General features: G+C 52.4%; 1 protein-coding gene across 8 annotated transcripts in view; it reads left to right on the forward strand.

Annotated features, from left to right (window-relative positions):
- KLHL17 (kelch like family member 17) overlaps nucleotides 1–22325 on the forward strand; it is a 38085-nt gene that overhangs the window by 3102 nt on the left and 12658 nt on the right. For 3 of the 8 annotated variants that reach the window (XM_073316568.1, XM_073316572.1, XM_073316565.1), the window contains 6 exons: nucleotides 872–1027; nucleotides 3526–3611; nucleotides 16536–16788; nucleotides 17651–17772; nucleotides 19631–19852; nucleotides 21095–21211. In XM_073316568.1, coding sequence (XP_073172669.1) covers nucleotides 16578–16788; nucleotides 17651–17772; nucleotides 19631–19852; nucleotides 21095–21211 — 672 coding nt within the window. In that variant the 5' untranslated portion in view covers nucleotides 872–1027; nucleotides 3526–3611; nucleotides 16536–16577. Of the gene's footprint in view, nucleotides 1–871; nucleotides 1028–3525; nucleotides 3612–16535; nucleotides 16789–17650; nucleotides 17773–18126; nucleotides 19853–21094; nucleotides 21212–22325 lie in introns of those variants that run through there. The other 5 variants (XM_073316567.1, XM_073316566.1, XM_073316570.1 and 2 more) reach the window with 5 other exon arrangements.

Consider the following 22325-nt stretch of genomic DNA (forward strand, 5'->3'; position numbering starts at 1 on the left):
TATGATCTATCCACCACTTCCACCCTCCATGTCTGCAAGGTGTTGACTCGCTGTGTAGTCTAGTGAGGGTGGGCAGAATGGCCTCTCAATGGGTTTGTGATGTCCTGGAAGGGAGTAATGGACAATTGCTGCTCCTCTCTAAAGGGTCTTGCATGTAGACTCCCGGGAATTTCCCTCCTGATCTTCATGCATATGAAGTAACATGGAGAGGTTGTGAAGTACTTTTGGGCTGCTTTGTCCACGCATTGGTGGACACCAGGCTCTGGCTCTGAATGCAGATTCTAAGATATTATTCCTGTCCCAATTTCTGACCAAACCATGAAGCCAGGTGACAGCAAAGTGGGTGTGACTTGCTCCTGGTCAGGAACTGGCTGGGGAAGTGAGTTGGAGTGGGCAGAAATGATGCCTGCACCCTCTGTTCGGGGATCTATGTAGTCCATGAGTCCTACTGGACCCAGTATTGCTTTGAGAGCACAGGAATACTAATGGCCCATCATGCTCTGCATCACTTTTGGCCGCTGGGGGGTAGCAAGGGCTCCTCTCTGGACCAGTGTTTACTACAAACACCCAATTGCTACATTCGTTTAAAGGGGGGCGTAATTCAGCGGAGGAGGGTGCTAAGGCTTCTGAACTGATGGAGCAGGTTTTGGGAGTTTTTTTTGTCTTGCTGAAAATTATTCACGAATATTTCTACCATGCCCAGGAAAGTGTAAAAACTCCTTATATCCTGGCTGTTGAGTGAGCCGTGACCTGCAAAGGATTCCCAGGATCAATAGCTCTGTCACACAGCCTCCTGCGTAAATAATATGTCTTTTCGTCATCACAACAGCTCAGGAAAAGACCATTCTAGCATTTCTCTCTCTTTTTAAAGGCCTAGCTTGGTATCCCAGACTGTGATGCTCAGAAGAAACCCATGGCTGTCCATTATCCCCACTTAATTTTGTCCCCCACCTTGGTGATCTGTGAGTGAATCTGTGAGTCGGAAGATCTGGGTTCTATTCCTAGCTGAGCTGCTGTGTGACCTTGGGTGAGTCATTTCAGTTCCCTGGCCCTCTCTTTCTCCTCCCACCTGTTATTTGACTTGTCTGTTTAGTTTGTAAAGCTCTTTGGGGCTGGGACTGCCTGTGTCTGTACAGCACCCAGGGCAATGGGGCATCTGTAATACAAACAACTAGTATTTTAAACTAAAGCTAATGCTTCCTCTGGCTCATATTAAAGATAGTCCCGGCGGAGGCAGGTGAGGACTGTGCATGAGCCTCAGCTTGGCTGTAGTGTGGCCACTGTTGTTATGCAAGGGCAGCACAATCCTAGAGCCAGCACCACACCGCCTCACTTGTACAGAAGCGGAGGAAAGACAGGACCACTGAAAGCAGCCGAGCAGGCCCTCTGCCAGCCCCAATGCTCCCCTGTGCCTTCCGATTGATGGACTCCTGCTGCCTCCAGGCAGGTGCACAGGGTTGGGTAAAAGTGCTCCCACTCTATGCCTTCCAGGGCAGGGGAAAGCAGAATTTGACCCTTTGGGTTTGTGCATTCATCAGCGTGTCCTGTTATTTGACAGCCTGTGTGTTAGGTACATTGACCCTTCATAAAGAGGTAGAGAGAAAAGGCTTAGCTTAGTTTCTGGGCCTTTAATGGGTTGGTTTGATGTTGGACCTCAGCACCCAATGTGCTCCCCGTAGGCTGAGCACTTCAGAAAATCTGGCCCCAGGAGTCCACTGTTAGAGGATTAGCCCCAAGCTTGCAACTGCATCCATGCAGGTGGATCCCTGTATGAACCTCAGAACTCCATGGGGAGATGGTTGTAATAATAATACCCAGCACCTCACAAAGGAGAGCAATATCCTTATCCCCATTTTACAGACAGGGAAACCGAGACACAGAGAGGTAAAGTGACTTGCCCAAGGTCACCCAGCAGGCCAGTGGCCGAGCGAGGAATAAAAGCCAGGTCTTCTGAGTTCTAGTCCAGTGCTTTAGGCCACAGCATTGTGGCTTTCATAGAATCATAGAATATGAGGGTTGGAAGGGACCTCAGGAGGTCATCTAGTCCAACCCCCTGCTCAAAGCAGGACCAATCCCCAACTAAATCATCCCAGCCAGGGCTTTGTCAAGCCTGACCTTAAAAACTTCTCAGGAAAGAGATTCCACCACCTCCCTAGGTAACGCATTCCAGTGCTTCACCACTCTCCTATTGAAAAAGTTTTTCCTAATATCCAACCTAAACCTCCCCCACTGCAACTTGAGACCATTACTCCTCGTTCTGTCATCTGCTACCACTGAGAACAGTCTAGATCCATCCTCTTTGGAATGCCCTTTCAGGCAGTTGAAAGCAGCTATCAAATCCCCCCTCATTCTTCTCTTCCGCAGACTAACAATCACAGTTCCCTCAGCCTCTCCTCATAAGTCATGGGTTCCCGTCCCCTAATCATTTTTGTTGCCCTCCACTGGACGTTTTCCAATTTTTCCACATTCTTCTTGTAGTGTGGGGCCCAAAACTGGACACAGTACTCCAGATGAGGCCTCACCAATGTCGAATAGAGGGGAACGATCACGTCCCTCGATCTGCTGGCAATGCCCCTACTTATACAGCCCAAAATGCCATTGGCCTTCCTGGCAACAAGGGCACACTGTTGACTCATATCCAGCTTCTCATCCACTGTAACCCCTAGGTCCTTTTCTGCCGAACTGCTGCCGAGCCATTCGGTCCCTAGTCTGTAGCGGTGCATGGGATTCTTCCGTCCTAAGTGCAGGACTCTGCACTTATCCTTGTTGAACCTCATCAGATTTCTTTTGGCCCAATCCTCTAATTTGTCTAGGTCCCTCTGTATCCTATCCCTACCCTCCAGCGTATCTACCTCTCCTCCCAGTTTCGTGTCCTCTGCAAACTTGCTAAGGGTGCAGTCCACACCATCCTCCAGAGCATTAATTTTGTTTGTAGTGACAACGTACACACAAGGTTTTCCTACCATTCCTCAATGGACATATCCTTTCCTTGAGATAGTGGAGTATAGCTGAGGAGTAAGTGGCCAGTTCCATATCAGTAAGTTGCCACCTGTGATCAGAGGCTCTGAGCCTGGGCAGGTAGAATGCATGCACCTCGCTTGGTGTACCGCCGAGACAGAGTGGTGTAGCCTGAGCACAGGATGGGGAGCCAGCAGCTCCTGAATTTGAGTTCCTCTGATACTGACATCTTCTGTGCCGGTGCACAAGTTGCTTACTCTCTCCCTGTGCCTCAGTTTCCACCATTCCTAATATGGGAGGATGATACTGACCTGGAAAGGCCCAGGACTGGACCTGCCATGGGGTGGTGCAATGGGCAGCAGCAAAGGTGCATAACTCTGAGCAGCGCTCGGGTACCACAGCATTAAGCCTAGAAGGATAGCATAGGGGGAGTTTCAGGGAAGGAATGAGGTGCATCAGCAGGATGGTGAAGAGGAACCTGCCTGTACTGGGCCTGATTATAGCCTTGCAGGGGCACCAGACACATGCACGCAATATCCTCAATATGATGCATGCTTGTGTCTGCAGAGAGAATTCCCAGGGAGGGAGGGAGGCAATTGTGCTGCACAACCCACATCTCCTCCAGAAGGGACATCTCTGCTCCTTGACCAAAGGTAAAGTGTTTTTTTTCATTGCCGCCAGTCCGCTCCCTGGCTGAGTGCACCTGGGGGAGGAGAGTGATGTCTTCCTCCATGGAATTGATACTTCCCTGAGATGGGTATGTGGGATCATCTTGCCTCCTGTGAGGTCTTCGCCCCTGCTCTAATAAGGAGTGGCCATGGGAATTGGTTACTGGATCTCAGTCCTTAGCTTGCTTAGGGCTAGATCAGAGTAAGGATCTCCCCCTCCCCCCTCACTTCTGCACAGGGCTGGGAAGATCCAGGCATGCAGGCACCCCATCTGTTGGGTACATCTGACTCCCACTGCTGCAGGACCTGAGCGCCTCCCCAGGGTATTTTACACTGCCTCTCCCCAGCCTGGAGATGAAAGAACTGGATTTGGAGTAGTTTGTGTGAAGAAAGTGCTGGGGAGGGGTGGAGAAGTCAAGCCAAAGAGATGGATTTTGCATTTAGCTCATAACATGGTGAGACCTGTAGCCCCTTATCTCTCGCAGGAGCAAGAGTTCCATAGCCGAGGTGCAGATGCTGCTAAGGTTCTATCTGGCACTCCCACCACCGCCCTTAAGGCGTTGCCCTAGGGCATCGTCCAGCCTGAAATTCACCCTTTTTTAAAAAATGCAGGTGCACGGGACGGATGTGCAGAAGAAACGCTTTTAATTGGAAAAGGCACCAAACCTCCCCACCCACCGGAGCGGACTCCCAAAGCCCTGATGAAGGTTGTTAAAGCAATGATACTGACCTGGGCCAAACAGGCAGTGTGCCAATCCCTATACCCTGCCTGCAGCCACCACAATCTCTGCATGCTACAGAGCTGGCGATTGTGTGCGTCCCACCCCCAAAGCTACACACACTCCCTGGCAGCCTGTCACTTCCTTGCCGATGTCTAGACAGGAGGATTCAATGCGCGTCGTTATGTCTAATTCATAAAAACGTACAGGGAGAGCTGGGAGCTAGTGCGAGTCATCTCTATCTGTTGCACCCCACACTCTAGGCAAGTCGAAGAGCTGATTAATGCTGCTGATCAGCAGGCGTTCTGTGTGTGTGTGTGTTTTCTTGGGAGCAGAAAGAAGCAACTCCGTCAAGGAGAATTACAGCTACTCTGTTAATTGGGTCCTGGTGGCCTGCAGATGGAGGATGCGCGCTGGGGAAAGGTACACAAGAGAAGAGGCCTTTTTCAATGACGTTTTAGGCCAGGTTGTACTAGAGGCTTGTGCACGTGGTTGTCGCTCGCTGGGTCTTGCTGCAGAGGATGCATCTATGCGCGGGGATCTGCTGTTCGGCAGTCGGAGGCCATGACAGACGCAACATGCAGTTTAGTCTTTTGGCTTCTGTTGCTGGCTGGCTGGGGAGGGGGGGCCTGTGTGCTTTCTCCTTGTGCCCTCCCTCCCTGCGGGTGAGGAGGGAAATTGCGAGATGGGGCTGCTGAGTGCCCCTTCCTCCAGGAGTCGATGTTGGCGCGTCCTGTCCCGACATATTTATGTCTGTCAGTCAGGAACGGTGCTAATCCATGGCATCTGCAGGGCAGAACTGGGGTTTCCTTTTGAGTGCCACCTTCCCAGGCACACTTGATCTTCCCTCCTGCGGCTCTCTGCCGTGTCGTTTGGCTTCTAGCTGTGCTGAGCTGAAGAAATCAATGGGCTGTTACGGCGCCGGATTTGCTTCCCTGGGAGGTTAGCTGTGCAACAAGCCCCTTGGAAATGGGGATGGGGGGGGGTCAATTCCACAGGAAATATGCTTTTCCGATAGGCCCCTTGTGCTGCGCTCTAACTCTGCCAGAATACTGGCACATGGACTTTTGTGACCACTATTCATGTGTTTTGGCTGTATAACAGGGCTGTGAGAATTTGAGCTGCTGTATACACTGGGGTGCCTACCAGCATTCCAGGGATATGAAGGAGAAGTCTGAAAAGTATGGGATCATGCTTATTTTTAAGGGTTGGAATCTCATCGTGGCTTGGTGATGGTTCAAAACCATCCCTTTATATCCGAGTCTGGTCCTTTGGGGCCCTGGAATACAGAGAGGAGGGGCCTTAGAAATTATTATTGCTTGCAAACATCTCATCTGATCTCGTGTTCCTTAGTAACTGCTTCATGGATATAGGCTGTAGGACGTTGGGACCTCTCTTAAAATACTGCACAGACGGCCACCCTAGCTTGGACTCCTGTGTTAATTTCATGCCACCACCTGGCACTGCTTCTCTTCAAACGGAAGGTGAGAGGGGTGAGAATTTGCACACCAGGTATCTGGTTTGTTTTACTGATGCATTTGCTCATGCTGTATTTCTGGCAATGCTGTGCAGTAGAACCACAGAGCCTATTGTTATGCTGTCAGCAAGGCTATTTGTGCCTCATGATTGTTCCTGGGGACTGTGTCCTCTATTTGTGTTCTGCCCCAGTGTGACACAGAGGACAACTTCTAACCCTATCCGTGCCCTCTTTTTTTTTTTTTTTTTAAAAAAAAAAAAGCATTTGTGTGCAATTCACACACACACACACGTGTGCGGAAAATTGAGGATTTTGAATTGAGTTTTCCCTAGAACAATACAAATGCCCCAAAAGTCCTTAAGACAGGGCTAATTATTAGGGTCTTTTTAAAAGAGGAAATGGGGAAAGCATTTAACTGCATTCAACATATAAAAAATGTTTAAACAGGGGAAAAATACCAAGCCTTCATTACTCTTTTCTAACAGTGCCCCAGTCAATATCAGGGGCTGCACAAATACAAGAAGAATATGGTCCCTGCACCAAATAGCTTTACATTTAATCCCAGTATACGTTTAATCCCAAACTGTGGAGCCCTGTGGACATGGGTGAGTTCCCTACCCTGATCCTGCTGCAGCTCATGCGAACTCATTGGTTTTTGCCCAAACATGCCCCTTTCCTGTTCTTAATTTAATTAACCCTCTAAAGCAGGGCTGTGCTTACCCAATGGCAGAGTCAGGACCCAAGTCTGTCTCTGTGGGTACAAGGTCTGCTGAGATACATCCATTTGCAGGATCGAGGCCATAAACTTTATGCTTCCTCCTGGGATGCCTTAAGGAGAGGCGTTCCTCTGGGGAGAAATCCTCCCTCTTGAGTCAGCCTTTTATCCTCCTGAGTTGGAGCTAATGAGACCCACTTGGTCTGGTTGCTAGGGTGAATCCACAGAATGGCTCTGCACCTGGGGCCTGAGCCTGACACACACTCACATCCTCGTAGTGAAGTTTCCTAGGCAGGTGACCAAAGGAGGGAGGCCAGAACTAAGCGCCTAATGAGCTTACCTGAACCCATGCTTCCTTGGACACGTCCTTTCTCTGCTCAAACTGTCCTCTCCTCTTGCTACTCCATGTACTTACAAGCAAGGAAGGAGCTGCAGAAGAAGCTTGAGACTGCATCTCAGTGAGGAGGGTGCATCTAGTGCTTGACCTTGCAGGTGCCCACACGTAACCTCCGTCTGCACCAGAGCCCGATGGCGTCGTGTTCCCTGTTTATGTGCCATGCAAGGGCGTGCGCACCCCTACCGCAGTGCTGAGCGCCACGAGGATGCTTGAAGGCAAGATCCGGGCCTCTATGGAGACTCACTAGACCTGTCCTGTTGCAAACAGCACAACGCAACCTATCATCTACTGGCTTGAAAACCAGGTGCAGTGTCACACCATGGTGGTGAAATGGGGAGAGGACAAGCTCGTTAAGTCCGTGAGCGGAAAAGGTCTAATTGCTGTGGGAGGTGGGGACAGGCCTCTTGCCTCTTCTTTGTCCCTCCTACCCCCATCCTTCTACCCATGGCTCAGGAATGGGAAGGATCTACAGGCCCCCCTCCCTTCATGTACCTCCCTAGATCCCTAATGCTGCAGGAGGAAGCAGGCTGAATGGGGTCCCCTTCAGGAACTGTTGCACACCCTTGTGGGGTGGGTGGGGAAGGGAAACAAAAGTTGGCCTCTCCGTAGGACCCTACTGCCTGCTGCAGAAACAGGTGGGAGACGGTGCCTGATATGTAATCTGGATCTCTGCCCAATGGTCAGGCCACTAGCCTAACACTTGGGAAACCGAAATTCAAGTCCCTGCTCTGGCACAGGCTTCCTGGGTGACCTTGGGCAAGCCATTCAGCTGCTCTGTGCCTCAGTTTCCCATCTGTACAATGAGGGTAATAGCACCCCCCTACCTCACAGCGGTGGTGTGAGGATGAATACAATAAAGATTGAGGTGCTTTAATATGACCGTGATGGGGGCGGGAGCATATAAGTACCTTTAGCTAGATTTGGCCATCACTGCTAGGTAATAGCCTGCAAACTGTTACAAAATACAGAGCCATCACCTTCCCAAACTCAGCACTGAGAGAGCCCCTTTCCCCCAATACCTGCATGCTCCCTTCTCTTCCTCTTGTTCCCTTTCCTTAGCCTGTGTTTGGGGAGCTGCTGGGGAGGGGGCGGGAGCGACTCTGCATGTCTGGCCCCCGCTGCATCTTGAAGCTCAGCCTACCAGCCACATGCTAGACTTCTCCCACTTCTGGTCTCCTCTCTTTAAATGCAGCTAGATCGCCTCCGACCCTGAGGAGCTGGCTGCCCCCAGGGGACCAGGAGGGCCCTGTCTCGGGCAGCCCTGCACGTCATTCCAATTCTCGAGTGGTATGAGACGCTGGCCGGCTGCCCCAGCTGGGGAGTGCCGTGCTGAGGGCATTCTCCATGCCTGCTTCACCCTAGTGATATTCGCCTGGCTTCTTCCTGAACAGCTCATAAGCATGGGTGACAGTGAGCAATTCCTGAGGGGTAAAATCCCTGCGTTGTGTGTGTGTGCGGGCCGGGTCGGGGGGATGTGTCCTTCAAACACCACTAGCTAATAGCAACGGTGCAGCCATAGGCACAGTGTCAGGGCCAGATTAACCCTGCCCCTTATGAAGTTGTTCACGCCAATGCACAGTGAGTAGGGGAAAAAACCCGACCAAGTCAGGCTGATGAGGATTCAGATTGCCGCCTCTCTGCGCCTTGCTCCATCCTTCACACTGGGGTGCTGGAGGTGCTAGGAAGGGCTCAAGGATGATACTGGGCCAGTGGGTTCAGTTAAAGAGACCCTGCCAAGCAGATCACACTTCCCCTTTGTACAGGAGTGTTGGAGCTAAGTATGCCTGGCGTACAGGGGTGCAGTGCATTGTGGAGAAAGGTGTGCTCCCCAAGCCAAACCAAATCCACTGCTCCCTCCACACCCCGTTCTGGAGGGCCCCTCAGGTCTTCATGGCTGTTGCAGCCAGTTCAGTTTCCCCTTCTGATGGTTGTTCTCTTGGGTGCCCTGGGTGGGGATCCAGTGCTGCCGATCACCCTAGCATGCTGTGTCCAGGGTGCTTTGGTAGCCTTGCGAGAGCAGGACTTGTGCCTGAAAAGATTTTTAAGGGCACTGTAAGGCCTGCAGCTAAGGATGGGGATGAATTATCGGTGCAGTGCAAGAGGGGGTACCTAGGAGCAATGCAGAGACCTGAAAAGGAAAAGTCTTACACCTGTCTGTGTGTATATACACACTCCACCTAGAAGCATCCCAGTCACTTGCTGGCTTTGGGGTGGAATAGAGGACATGCACTCCTGACTCTCCAGCGTGTCCCACCTCTGCCAGTGAGCTGTGACAAAGGATGCACAGATCCCCCAGCCTGGTCTCTTCCTGCTCCTCCCGCTCCTTGCAGCTGACTGGATACTGACATTTCAGTGCTTTCACTGGTGCAGAAGTGGCCTTGGGTTTTGGCCTCTTGTCACTTGTCAGCCACAAATCAAGTGCATGGTTTTTAGGGCTAGTGTAAGACTCTCAATGGTGAGTTGGAACCAGGAAGCCAAGATGAACAGGGATCCGTACTGCCAATGAGAAGACACCACTGCAGTATATTGCGCATATGTCATAGACCAAATCTGTCATAGAATATCAGGGTTGGAAGGGACCTCAGGAGGTCATCTAGTCCAACCCCCTGCTCAAAGCAGGACCAATCCCCAATTTTTGCCCCAGATCCCTAAATGGCCCCCTCAAGGGTTGAACTCACAACTCTGGGTTTAGCAGGCCAATGCTCAAACCACTGAGCTATCCCTCCCCCACGGTGGCTCTTTCGTTAACCCTTTTCCTTCTGCTTCCCACTGGGAGTGAAACCCAGCAATGGTTTTCTCCAGTAGTGCTGTGGAATGCTACTGGTTCAAAGGCAACGTACGAGTGGGGAGATGCAGCGGGAGGCCGGAACTCTGGCTCTAAGATCACGGGTCTTTACTCCGTGAGCTAAAGATCTCGGTCCGTTAACCCAATAAACAGTAGTAGACTCAAACCTGTGTATGGCCCAGCCGTAGCATCGCTCCATATGACCAGTTACTTGAGGAGGCACAGAAATTGAATGCTGGGTACGTCAGCTGGAGGGAATGTGACCTTCTACCCAGCAGCCACCTGGGAGTCCCCCGGCACCCTGGTTCTTGCAAAGAGGCATCCTGTGCCGAGCATTTCAGAGCTCCCAGCTGGCAAGGTAGCCAGGATTGCAGTGCCAAGAGAAGCCAGTTCTCCCAGGCCTGTCTGTGTGAAGGGCAACCCCAGAGCCTTTTTCTGGGGAACTGACTCTCTGGCCCTGTTCACAGCTCAGGGTGTTTCCATTCACTCCCTCCAAAATATGCTTTTTTGGGCAAGAGAACAGCCCTCCCTTTGGGTCAGGATCATTTGCATTCATTAACCGAGCCGTTGTGCACGGCCACCTTCTGTTTTTTTGTTTTTGTTTTTTTTCCGGTCGTAACTTAAGAAATTAATATTCATCGGCCGCTGAATGTATCCGAGCTGACGTGTCACACGTGCAGCCCAACGTCTGCGCGCTCAACAAAACCAAGCTTGTTTCTCCCCCTGTTTGTTCAGGAGACTGGCTCACTGTCTCTTGTGATCCAGGCACTGTTCCCTATTCATTCCCTCTCAGTGGGGCTGACAGAACCTTCACTTCCTGAGTGTGAGATTTCTTATTCCCGTGCACGTTTTTAGTGCCGGCATCTCGTCGGAGAGTGCTGCTAGGAACTGGCTCCCCCTCTGTGCCCGCAGCACAAGCAGGGGCAGAGCGAAGATTCCCTTCTTTCCCTGCCAACTCCGACAGTCCTCTCATTACGGCTGGGAACCCACACCCATTAAAGGCAAAGGGGCAACCCCGCAAACAGGATCAGGCCCTCTATCCACGGTACAAGGCGCAGTAGTGCAGTGTGCTTGACTTCTGACTTGGTGCGACCACCTCTAGGAATGGGGGAACCCAGTCTCCATGGCCTTTTTGTTCTTTAGCCTCTCTGCTGAGACTGCTAACCAGGGGGCCCAATTAGGGCCCATTATAGTGGCCTCTGATCTTCAGCTGCTCATCTTCAGCTTGTCGTCATGGTGACTGGCAAGGGTTTGTTTTTCTTCTCCATCAGACCTTGTATGAACACCTGTCTAGATATCACTTCTCTATCGCTAACGGCCCCTTCTGTGTTAACTATCAGACTGTGTGGGATGGCGTGGCTGTACTGGGAGATGATTGGTTGCTTCACACCTTCCGCTGAATCACCTTTAACTTTTCTGAGTATCCCCATGTAGACACGCCCTTGAAGACAGAACCCCTGGCATGGTAGGGAGAATGCCAGATGAGAGATGGCACCCAGTGTGTGGAGGGATGCAAGGAGCCCCTGAGGTGTGCAATGTGCTCAGGTGACACAAACTGAGACGTGTGTGAGCCCCTAGTGGGTTTCTTGGAGACTAATTGAGAAAGAACAGATAAAACTAGATTTCCAATTGTTAGCTACAGCCAGGGGTGGGACGCAGTGGTGTTCCACCCACCATCCCAGTGGCTCTGCTCAAACAATTGGCTGTGTGATACTTAGCAGCCTTAACATTTTAGTGTTGACCAGTGACAATTCCCCATTGAGAGGGAAGCGGTGGCTCCCATCCTAGAGCTGTTGTTTAGTCTGTCAGCCGGGTGGAGACAGGACAGACAGCACTGTACCTGTCCAATTTCCCAGGGTTGTCTTTGAGGATTAAGTTACAGTGAACTGAGGCCAGTTTACTCCTGAATGAGAGCATCCATGCCGGGGAGGGGAATAATGTGCTTTAATTTATGGGCATTGACTTCATCTCTTCAGCTGATTTGCCTTAAGTAACTTCCCTGTGTGTCCCATGTAGACTAAACACCTAACTTCTGCAGGACCCGTTTGGGTTGCCTGAGCAGCCCTGCCCCAGCTGATGCTGCGGTTCATGTTTCCTGTCTTCAGAGACTGACGTCTCATGGTGGGGAATGCTGTGCGTTCTCTCATGCTGCAGCGTTGCAAGCAACCTGGCCTAATGTCCTGCCCCAGAGCAATCTGACCGGGTGACTCTGCATGCCATCCTCAGCCAGTCTACCAATGCTATATGTCCAAGGCCAGTGAAACGCAGCAGCCCATGGAGGGGTGTTTGCCAGTCCTCCCGATTTTATTGCCACTCTTGGGATGGTTGGTGTTTTGTCTTAAAGCCCCGGCTCCTGAATTTATGCTATCTCCTGAGAATCTCAGCTTACTTTTTTTACATATATAAGTTCTGAGCTTCTAGGGTTGCAGAGAAGCTTGTGAGTCAAGTGTCCCCTGTAGGCTCAGACACCAGAAGGCAAAGAAATGGAACCAAAACGCTCTTGTGAGATGTGCTTAAAAACCATGATTCTCGATTTGTAGATTCCAAGGCCAGAGGGGACCATTGTGATCATCTAGTCCAGTGTTTCTCAATGACCGGACCGTGAACCGGTGCCGGTCCCTGAGATCTCCTGCATAGAACAGGCCATAGAACTTACCCAAAATAATTCCTTACTGGAGGGGCTGAGTCATTTTCAAGCAGCTGGGGTTGGTGATACTGCGAGTGGCAACCAATATACAGTACACAGGGCAACAGTGAAGTTTTGTGCAAGGACCTGAGGGCAAGACAAGACCACAAGCCGTTTTTAAGTACCCATCCCCAAACGCCTCACTTAGTAAACTGCACGGAACTCTGTTTTTCTGCTGAGGGAGGGCTGGGAGGCCCCGGTCGGCCCTGCGGAGGTTTGAACCTGTGTTTCCAGGGCATCTCAATAATGCAGTTTAAAAAGTGCCTGGTTTCCTTTTATCTGATTGTCCATTAACTGCCCATGCTCCACCTCCCCAGCAGGAATGGAGGGCAGGGGGTGAGTTGACACCTTTTGCTGCTGCTGTGGTCTCTCTGCATGTTCTACTGCCCTGTCTGTGACTTATGTCCCCTTATGGCATTACAAGACTACTGCTGGCTCTGCTTCTCTGGGACTCCCCTCCCCCCCGATTGGCTGGCAGCCCCCACCCGTTCCTGTCAATCACTGATGGCTAATGTTGCCTCTAGGAAGGAAAGAGGGCTCTGTGCTCTGAGGCAGGCTGGCAATTCAGTCACCAGTCAGAACCCCCCATGTGAATATAAGGAGAGGAAGCCCAGGGAAGGGAGCGGCCCCTACACATGGTACTCTGAGAACGGCTCCTCTGTCACCAGGCCGGGAAGCCTAGCTGGGAGGGGTACCCCCCAGGGATCTCCTGTGCTTGTGGCTTGGTGCATTCACTTTCCCATGCCTTGCTGTGAGGGTGGCTGCTTCTGTGTGTGCTGGATGCAGCATGTTTATGTGGACGCAGTGCGGGGGGGTGAACACCCCCAGGAGGTGCCAAGAGGGTGTTTAGATACAATTGCTCCACAAACCCGAGTCAGGGAAAGCTGCACAGGATAATGCCTAGCGCCTCTACTTCCCTGACCTCCAAGCTCTTTGTAAAGAGGGTATCATTCTCCCCATTTCACAGATGGGCAAGTCACTTCCCCAGGGCTGTGCAGCGACTCAGGGGCAGAGCTGGCAAGGGAACCCGGAGTCCTGTCTTCCAGCCCTGTTTTCTAAATTCTAAAGCCCCTCCCCCAGCCTCCAGTTTCAGCCAGGGCATGCCTGGCATGACGGGGCTCTTGCTGCAAGCTCAGAAGAGCGCAAGGAAAGATCTTGGTGTCCACTTGCTTCCTACCTCTCTCTCTTTTCACGTAACCCCCTCCTCCACCACCTCTGCTGGCGAGATGTGGAAAGTGGCAGCGAGTGATTCCAATTAGAACTGGAGCATGCCTAACATCGTAATGGGCAAAAGCACGCCTGGTGGCATATTAAGCGGGTAAACTAGCTTCAGGAGGCGCACGGATCCCTCCAGGGAGCCTGGGGGTTTGTCTTCAGGAGATTGCACCTGGGGAGGGGAATAAAGCAATTATTGCAAAGCCCGTCCAATACAATAAAACAGCCTTTGGAAACAGTCCTTGAGCACAGCCTGACAGGGTAATAATTATACCTCACATTCACCAGGCTGCCTTTCAGCCCAGCATTTTACCCACGTTAATTAACGTGCCTGGCGTGTATTATACATATTGCAGCTTCACTAAGGACTCTCGTAATCAGCATTTGGGCTCCCAGGACTTACAGATGGAGAAGGTCTATTCGATCATCCGATGCATTTCCCCCTTTCAAGGGCATGATGATGTCCCGTACTCCCCCCACACGCACCCATCGCTGGAAACATCAGTTTTGTTTTGGTTTTTTGCTTTTGTCCTGTGTGTGTGAGCCTCCACTGGAGACGATGGGGGTGAGAGTCTGAAATTTTTCTCCTTCCTCTGTGTGTGTCTGTTAATCGAAGTACCAGAGGGCATTGCAGGTTTCTCTCCTGCATGTTATTGTACCCCCCCCCACACCCCAATCCTGGTACATTGTGTGCTGCTAAAAATAAATAAATCAATGTCTTCACAGCTGAGCAACTGCTGCATGGGGGAGTTCTATTTTTAAATGCCTGGCGGACGGTGGCGTGTAGGTGCGGTGCAGGATACAGAGGCTGAGGAGACTCTCTCGCTGCAGGAATGCAGGGGCAGGTGGATTGATCAGAACGTGGCTAATGATTTTCAAAAGTTGCCTTTTTCCTTCCCCCTCCTGGCTCACTTTTTTTGTTTTTTTTTTCTTTTTCTTTGGCTGCTGCTTGCAGTGAGAATCTAAAAGCCTGTCAAACGCCTTTCAAAACATGGCAGGCGGCTTAGACACATGTGGCCTGCCAGCATGGCAATAGAAGAAGAAAATGTCTTAGCAGAAACAAATGCCTTTCTTTCCCACATCCCTCATATAGGGAACCCTTCCCCCCCAGATTCACTAGGGATGACATGGATTGGGGGGGTGCAACATTCTTACTCTTGAATTCAAAGGGTATGTCTGTGGCGTGCTCTCGTGACCCCATCCAGGGGGGCTTTTTCTTGGTGGAGCAACTACACCAAAGCTTGTTCAAAGACACTCCTGAGTGTGGGTAAAGCAGGCTTGGCGTAACACCCCATCTCCATGCCCTGCCTGCAAAAAATCCAAAGTTATTTGCTAAAGAGAATTTCCAAAACCTTGACTGAGACTGTGGTTGGTCTCCAGGATTATCCGTCTCCTTAGATCTGCTGTAGCCAAATAGCAAGTTGTTGGGCTGGGTGAGAGAGAGAGAGAGAGAGTGATAAAGTCAATGCAGGAAGAATTACCCACCATAGGGCAAATTCTTCTCCCACACCTATATGAGCTATATGATTAACAGATGGGTTGTGTTGTCACCCCAAATGGGCTCCTCTATATAAAGGGTGGCAACCTGGGGATGTTAGCCAGAGTACAAAGGAGCCCCTCATCAGCGGCATGTGGGAGCAATAGGTCTGACCTACGTTTGAATGTGTGGGCACCCCAGTTTGGTCCCCAGCAGAGCTATGTCAGGATCTGAAAAGCCTGCGGGGCTCTGGGGTGGAGGCCAGACATGCACTATACTGACTGGGGAGGCAGCGTACTACGTGCGGAGGGAAACAGAGCATTGGTCTTTATTCTTTTCAAAGCAATCTGAAGAACTTCAAGGAAGAGAGGGCTCCTTTCCCAAACTGGGCTGCAGGATGGCCCCAGGTTCTGCGGGAGAAGAGACCAGAGATCTGAAAAGACAAACTGCTCTTTTCAAAATATTGCACTAATACTATTCAGTTGCAGTTTAAATAGTCAAATAGCTTGTATCAGTGAAGTAGAGTGGCAGATTCTTCTCCAGCTGCATGGTGATGAATTATTTCTGTTGCCATAGACCAGGGTCCCCATTATGCAAGGTGCTGTAGAAATGCATAGTAAGACACAGCTCCTGCCCCAAAGAGTTTACACTCTGAGCAGGCAACTGGTGAAGAGGGAAACTGAGGCACAGAAGGGGCAGTGATTTGCCCAAGGTCACCCAGAGCCAGGAATAGAACCCAAGTCCTCTGAGTCCCATGGTCTATTTCATAATCTACAACACCGCTGCTGAGTATAATACAGGGAGCATTGGGTATTTATTTTTATCATTCAATTTTTTAGTCTTGTGTTTGTTTTAATAGCCTGGGTCTTTTAATTAAGCTCTGTTTCATCCATGCAGAGCTGGTGTGCTATGGTAAAGGGAAAAGGTAGCAATCCAAGATTAATGCCTATGCTGGTGTAGCTTGGAAATGTGCATTGTTAGACTGACTTGGATAAGATACCTGGCTATAACTTCAAGGAAAAGCTCCTGTGTACGTTTCTAGCCATGTCTCCAACCGAATGTTGCCCTTATTTTAATTACACCCAGTGGGCTATGTCCTGCCCTCAGCTGGACCATTGCAGGATGGGGTCTTGGCCCTAGTGTCCACAACTCTTGGCACTCCCGTGGCATCTCAGTTCCTCTGTGGCATCGGATGCTTCTCTAGGGTGATCCTTGCTCATGAGAATTCACTGCAAAGTTTGGGGGCAGGAAGGCATTTTCCTCCCAGTGGGGCCCATTGCAGGGGACCTGGTATGAGGGAAGCTCTCCTCCCGGGGGGACTTTGAGCAGGCTTGCTCGGCTAGGAAGCAGACGAGTGTATCGCTTGGTGGGAGCCTTGAGGAAGTGGCTCAACCTCAGTCATTCCTCCTTCGCTGACCTCCCTGGCTTTCCCCTGCAGTGACCCCGCTGAGAACCGAGTGCCCGCCGTCGCCCTGCAGCCATGGAGGGGGGTATGCAGCTCCTCAACCGGGACGGCCACAGCATCTCCCACAATTCCAAGCGGCACTACCATGACGCCTTCGTCTGCATGAACCGCATGCGGCAGCGCGGCCTGCTGTGCGACATCGTGCTGCACGTGGGCACCAAGGAGATCAAGGCCCACAAGGTGGTGCTGGCCTCCTGCAGCCCCTACTTCCACGCCATGTTCACAAGCAAGTATCTGACTCTTCCCAGGAGCCCACGTTCTCCCCATTCCCTTTTGTTCTTCCCTTCGGGCCTGCAGAGCTCCAGACCACAAACCCCTTCCTTGTGCACTTCTCTGACCCGCCTTGCTCCACACTGCTCCCCACCTCTCAACCCACCTCCCCCTCCTGCAGCAGCCTCCTTCCCCCATTCAAACCCAGTTCCCGCACCAGGCCTTCCATCCCCAACTCGCCACGGATAAGAAGGCTGGAAGTTTTTGGCTTTCCAAAGGCATCTCCTGCAGGCTGTGGGCCCTGGCCCCCTCTTGCTGATGCCAGGGGGAATTGGCTGTCAGACCAGTGATGTGAACGGGGAGGGAGAGGGGAACGGGGCTTGGGTCTAATCTAGACCTTACATGGTCTTAACTAAGCTCCAGGCTTCTGAGTTTTTGATGATACAGGAGTACGGGTAGTGGGAATGTCAGAGCTGACTATAGCCTGTCCTCAGCTCAATGTCTAGTTTAAAGGCAAGGTGGAGAGAGGAGTCCAGTTAACAGAAAGGGAGAGATGCCAGGAGGAAATTATGAGAGAAGGAAATTAGGGTGGAGGAACCTCTGGTTTAAAGACAAGGGAGAGGCCCCAAGGAATCGGTGAGCAGGGGTCTTCAGTTAAAGCTGACACAGAGAATCCCTAAGTAATCAGTGGGGGATCCCCAGTTAAAGGTGCAGGGGAGAAGCCCCAAGAATCAATGGCTGGGGATCCCAGTAATATACCTGGGGAAACTGTTGTTCTGTTCAGAACCATTGACTTGTTCCATGCATGGCCGAGAGTGCTCTTGGGCCGCGTGCCTGCCTGGCTGGGCCTCATTGGAGTTTTCCGTGCGTCCCCACAGATGAGATGAGTGAAAGCCGCCAGACCCATGTGACGCTGCACGACATTGACCCGCAGGCCCTGGATCAGCTGGTGCAATATGCTTACACTGCGGAGATCGTGGTGGGTGAAGGGAATGTGCAGGTAGGAGTCTCCCCCTCCCCCCTAAAACCTATCCCTTGGCCCTGCTGCCCTTCGGAGAGGACTAAAGATCCATCCTTAGGGACCTGATTCATGACCTTCAAACATTGGCACCAAGACAGTGCCTTGCGCCTGATTGTAGTTTTGGATGGGAGTGGAGTTCCTCCTTTCACTGAGCCCAGAGGCAAAGTGCTTGCGAGGGCTTTGGCCCATCACTCGTGCTGGGAACGGCTGCCCCATGGGCTCTGCCACAACTGGACCGAATCCTGAGAGGCGCTGAATGCTTGCGACTGTCACTGACTTCAGTGGGAACTGCAGGTGCTTGTCCTCATCATCCGCCCTTTGGTCTCTCTCCAGCTGCTTGGTCTGGAACCGAGCCTGTTTCAGCTTCTCCCTCTGGGTTGGGCTTTTGTGGAGTTTCTTTACAAGGGCTGGAAAAATCCTATTACCCTGTAGCCCTGGGCAACCAAATAACAAAGCAACTGGGCTGAAGGCCAGTTGTCGTTCTCAGCTTTGGATCTGATGCTCCGGCCACTCCGAGCACCGAGAATCATGAAGTGCAGCTCAGGTCAGATCAGCAGCTTGACCATGAGGAAAGTACACGATGTCGCACCTTAGTGGAGACGTCTAGCCTAGGTGCAGCCTGGCCTACGTGTGCAGAAATGAAAAGTTAGTTTCCTACAAAATCTTGCACCAGCCTTTTACCTGTGTGTGTGTATCCAGGGGGGAATGGGGGCGGGGGCTCCAACCCCTTAAATTTTGCTACTCCATGAAATCAAACAAAATTACTGTTTTTTTTTCTTCCCCCCAATTCAAAAACACAAGCATCTTTGCAGTCCTCTCTTGCCTGGAAAGAACCTGTTTGTCTTTTGAAATGAAAAACTTGCAAAAGCTTTATATTAAATTTGTACTGATTTGGGGGAAGGGCAGGGGAGAAAATCCGAGTCTCCATCAGCTTTGCCTTTTCTTTCAGACATTTGTTTCCCCTCCGGTCCCTGATCCCATGTCCCTGAGTCTTCAGCTCCGTGTAACTGAATCACACAGCCCAGGGGCCTTCTCGGGAAAGAACGAGACAGCTGGCCGCAGAACCTGTTGTTGTTGTTCTCGCTTGTTTCCAAATTCTGCTTTCTGCGCTGGCCTGACGTGACCCTCCTCTACCCTATCTTCGTGAGGGTCTGCGAGGGATGGGGCGTGAGTCCTGCAACCTCGCTCCAGCTCAGCACAAAGAGTAGAATTCGGGGCACTCCTCTAAAATAGCCGGCAGCCGCTCTGTGGCTGCTGATTCATTTTATACTGACTAAGCTGCTGGCAAGGAAAGGATGGAGCTGTTTTTCGTGACACCCAGAGCCTGCCGGGGGTGGGATGGGAGAACCCATTGCAGAGATGCGGGTGGTTCAGGCTTTTGTTTGAGAGCTGCCACTCCACCCTGCCTCTTGTAAGGCCTGTTCAGGCCCATTGAGGTTAATGGGAATCTTTCTATAGGCACTTTTGCCTCTCATCGCCTGGGAGGTGAAGGGTTCTCCTGCATTCTGTATCTGAGGAAGTCAGCCAGCCCCATAAAGGCGCAAAGCCACAAAGGAAACTATGAGAGAGTGGGTCAAGTGCAGACTTTCAATGGGACTTTCTGTGGGATATGCTTGGCCCACGGGCTGCACTCTGGATCCTAGATCTTAGCTGGCCTCCTAGGAACTGTGTCCCAGGGCTCTCCCAGGCCAGGGTATCTCTTGACCGCTGGCCCTGTCTCTGTGGGGAAAGCATTAGGCCCCTGCTTGAGGAAGAGGGGATGGTGGGGCTGTCTCTGCGGGCAGCAGTGGTGGAAGCGGTGGGCTGCAGCCCCAGCCGCTTCCCTGTCTGCCCGCAGACGCTGCTTCCAGCCGCCAGCCTCCTCCAGCTCAACGGCGTGCGGGACGCCTGCTGCAAGTTCCTGCTGAGCCAGCTGGACCCATCCAACTGCCTGGGCATCCGGGGCTTCGCCGACACGCACTCCTGCAGCGACCTGCTCAAGTCCGCCCACAAGTACGTCCTCCAGCACTTCGTGGAGGTGTCCAAGACGGAGGAGTTCATGCTGCTGCCGCTCAAGCAGGTGAGCCCCCTCCCGAGGCCTCGCGCCTTTTCTCCGCACTGTGGCGTGGCTCCCACTGACTTTCTCCTGGGGGTGCAGAGCGCTGCGTGATGCAAGCGGGGATGTCACACCATGCCCGCTGGCTCTGGCCGGTCACCTCTGCTTCGCCGTGGTGTCTTCATCCCCTCTCGGTAGGACCTGGGGGCTAGTTCACGCCTCTCCGCACCCCCCCCCCCACGCACACTCTCTGTCTCAGCCCCTAGCCCACACAGAGCGGCTAGCCATGGAACAGAGTCAGCGAGGTGCTGGGGGGAGGGAGGGGCTGCCGTGCTGGCAGGAGATGGCCGGGGTGTGGGTGAGGAGGGAGGAAGTAGTTATAGGCAGGGAGGGAAGCGATGGGGGCTGGTTTGTGCTACTCCATCCAGGCCTCGGCCTAGCCCACCCAGCACTGCCCGAGTTCCTCCAACGCCCCCAGAGGTCAGTGAGAGTCTGCGGATTGGGCCCTAAGCGCGGCTCAGCGCTGTTCTCCACGGGGCGGGGGAGACATGACGTGTGTCTCCAAGAATCCCGGGAGCCGGGAGCGGGCTCAGAGAGCAGGGCGGGGACCCCCAGGGGCTGTGCCCAGGCCCCCTCTCTCGCAGGACTCTGCCGCTGCCAGGAAGAGAGCGTGGCCCAAGAGCGGAGGAAAGTGGGACATAAAGCAAGAAGGATTAAGGCTGCCGTCTGCCCCCTGGGCGCCTCCAGAGCCGCCAGCGCCTGCCCGCTCTGTGGAAATACTGGCCGAGAATAAAGCAGCATGGCCACTGGGGAACCAGCGTAGGGGAGCAGGGAATCAGGCCCTGTCACTTGCCATGGTGTCTACACTGACACTCCAGGCTTCCATTGCCCCTCCCGCCGTTGGTGCACAGGCAAGCCCTAACCAATCGGTGGGAGGGTTCAGCTGGGAGGCGGGTTGGCCTTGTTCTCCCCACTTTACAGACGTGAAAACTGAGGCACAGGCTTGGCCAAGGTCACCCAGCAGGTCAGAGGCAGAGCCAAGAACAGAACCCAGGAGTCCTGACTCTCTGCTCTCGCCGCGTCTCCGTTCCCATATGCGCACACCAGCCTTGCTCTACCCGCACGCTATGGAGGTGTGGTAAGGCGCCAAGTGTGCAGCTCTGCTGGTTGTGTGTGTGTGTGTGTGTGCGCACGTCCATGTTCCTTGCCATCCTCCCTCCCCATGACGGGGGACAGCTGAGCTGGACTTCCCTTTCGCCTCTGCAGGTGCTGGACCTCATCTCTAGCGACAGCCTCAACGTGCCATCTGAGGAAGAGGTGTACCGGGCTGTGCTGAGCTGGGTCAAACACGACGTGGACAGCAGGAGGCAGCATGTCCCCAGGGTAGGCGAGCTGGCTGGGAACGCAGATCATCGCAGGGGAGGGGATTTTCACCCACTCTAAGAACGTAGGTGCTGGATGGAGGTGGGTTTGGCCTGGTCTAAAGGCTCCTGGAGACCCCCCTTTTGCATATTCCTATTTCCCTCTCCCCTTGGGAACTGCAGGCTGTGTGACCAGACAGGGTTGGGGGGAACCAAAGAAAAGTTGGCTCAAGTGGGGAAAGTCCAACCATCTCAAGGCCAAATTCTGCTCTGTCCCCCAGTGGCGTTTGACTGGTATAACCGAGACGAGTTAGTTTTCCAGCATGGTGCGATCTGGAAGCCCTTGCTGCCATTGGCTATCTCAGGTCTGGTCTGACAGGAGCTTTACTGAAAGAGGAGTTTGGATGCCCAAGGCTGTTGCATCTGGCTCCTTCCGATGTACTGGGTTGATTTAGGGCATGTATTGTACCCCACTGCAAACAGAGGCTCATGCTGCCTTATGCAGGGCTAGAAGGCAGGGGTTTGAATCTGATGAATATCCATGTCCTAGCACCTCACAGTCACATTGCATCCTCCTGACACCCTTGTGAGGTTGGGACATGTTATCCGCATTTTACAGAGGGGAGCTGAAGTGGGTAGGCTGAGTGGCTGCCTGAGGTTACACTGGGAATCTGCAGCAGAACCTGGATTAGAACCCAGGTCTCCTTACTCCCTGTCCTGGGCCCTGTCCATTAGAATATCTTCCTCCATGTGCAGAGAAAAGTGATCATACCTGGGATTTCTTTAGTTCCTATCTCACATCAGAGGATCTCTAAAACCCCCAAATATGGCCCCACAAAATCCCCTATCCTGTGATGGGGCCGGTGCTACGACCCCATTTTAGGGAATGAGACGCAGAGGGGCAGCGACGTGCCCACGGTCACATGAGGCATCCATGGCAGAGCCAGGGCTTCAGTGGGGCAGCAGGGCTGTTGGGTGGGTGACGGGTCCATCAGGTAAACTTTGGTCTCTAGGGCTGGGTTTTGAGGATTGCTCTGAAAAGCCAAACTTGGCAAATCTGCAACGTTTTTAGGCCGGATTTTCCTTTATCTAGTGCTCAGATCTCTGTGTCTGTGACAAGGAGCAAATTAACCACA

The sequence above is a fragment of the Lepidochelys kempii genome, chromosome 18 (assembly GCF_965140265.1).
Source record: "Lepidochelys kempii isolate rLepKem1 chromosome 18, rLepKem1.hap2, whole genome shotgun sequence".
In the NCBI taxonomy this organism is placed as follows: domain Eukaryota; kingdom Metazoa; phylum Chordata; order Testudines; family Cheloniidae; genus Lepidochelys; species Lepidochelys kempii.